The sequence below is a fragment of the Elephas maximus genome, chromosome 3 (assembly GCF_024166365.1).
Source record: "Elephas maximus indicus isolate mEleMax1 chromosome 3, mEleMax1 primary haplotype, whole genome shotgun sequence".
Classification (NCBI taxonomy): domain Eukaryota; kingdom Metazoa; phylum Chordata; class Mammalia; order Proboscidea; family Elephantidae; genus Elephas; species Elephas maximus.
In genome coordinates, this window is record NC_064821.1 from 33,680,032 (window position 1) to 33,681,513 (window position 1,482).

Consider the following 1,482-nt stretch of genomic DNA (forward strand, 5'->3'; position numbering starts at 1 on the left):
ATATTGGTTGAATGAACAAAACAGAGACTTGGGGGAATTTCTAGAGAAAAATATTCCCTTGGGAAAGTTTGGGATTAGAGGCAAGGATATCTGGTTGGTTTTAGCATCAACGAGAAGATAGAATATTTGGGATTCTATGAAATTCTCAGCTAAAGGGCACTAGATCTATAGACAAAGTATTGAATTAATTAATTAAACATGTTTAAAATATAAACAACAACATATCCGTTAAGTTGTCATGAACTGCTTATGGCTAAGTTTGCATTGCTCTTTTCTCTTTTCCAGGAGTTTCATCAGTTGCATGGAATCAGGAAACAGAACATGTGTTTCAGAATTCATCCTTTTGGGGCTTTCAGAAGAGGCAGAGCTGCAGCCCCTCCTCTTTGGGCTATTTCTGTCCATGTACCTGATCACCTTAATTGGAAACTTGTTCATCATCCTGGCCATTATCACAGACTCCCACCTCCACACACCCATGTACTTCTTCCTCTGCAACCTCTCTTTTGCAGACATCTGTTTTATTTCCTCCACTGTCCCAAAGATGCTGCTGAACATCCAGATGCAGAGCAAAGTTATTACCTATGAGGGCTGCATCACCCAGATGTATTTTTTCATGCTCTTTGGAGGATTAGACATTTTCCTCTTGACAGTGATGGCCTATGACCGGTTTGTGGCCATCTGTCACCCTCTGCACTACATGGTCATCATGAACCCTAAATTCTGTGGCCTCTTGCTTCTGACATCCTGGTTATTAACTGTTCTGTACTGTCTATTACATGGTTTAATGGTTTTACGATTGTCTTTTTGTACAGAGTTGGAAATCCCCCACTTTTTCTGTGAACTTAATCAGGTAGTCCAACTTGCTTGTTCTGACACCTTCCTCAATGACTTGGTGATGTATTTTACAACTGGACTTGAGGGTGTTATTCCACTCACTGGGATCCTTTTCTCTTACACTAAGATCGTGTCCTCCATTTTGAGAATTTCATCTGCTGGGGGCAAGTACAAAGCCTTTACCACTTGTGGGTCTCACCTCTCGGTTGTCTCCTTGTTCTATGGTACGGGACTTGGAGTATATATCAGTTCTTCTGCTACCCAAACCTCCATAGCCAGAACAATAGCTTCAGTGATGTACACTGTAGCCACCCCCATGTTAAACCCCTTTATATACAGTCTTAGAAACAAGGACATAAACCAGGCTCTAAAAAAACTTTTCAGCTGAGAAACATTGTCTACATAACAGAATCATTTTTCTCAAGATTCGAGAGCTGCTTATGAATAACAGAGCTCCAAATCATGAAGACCTAATTCATGACATTTTCATCACTTCATAAATCGCGTTATTTCCAGAATTCAATCTCCTTGATTTTTATACATGATAAACAATTGTTTCTTCTTATTTCTTTCAAAACTTTTTTTTTTTTTTAACACCAAAATCTTCCCTTCAGTAGGCAATTCATTCAGGGTGACTGGAAATGACTC

The 1,482-nt window shown here is 39.5% G+C and overlaps 1 protein-coding gene across 1 annotated transcript; it reads left to right on the forward strand.

Annotated features, from left to right (window-relative positions):
- Nucleotides 1-301: 301 nt before the first annotated feature.
- Nucleotides 302-1,222, forward strand: LOC126071219 (olfactory receptor 7A17-like). The gene has a single exon (XM_049875465.1). The coding sequence runs from the start codon at nucleotides 302-304 to the stop codon at nucleotides 1,220-1,222; it is 921 nt and encodes a 306-aa protein (XP_049731422.1).
- The last annotated feature ends 260 nt before the right edge of the window (nucleotides 1,223-1,482 follow it).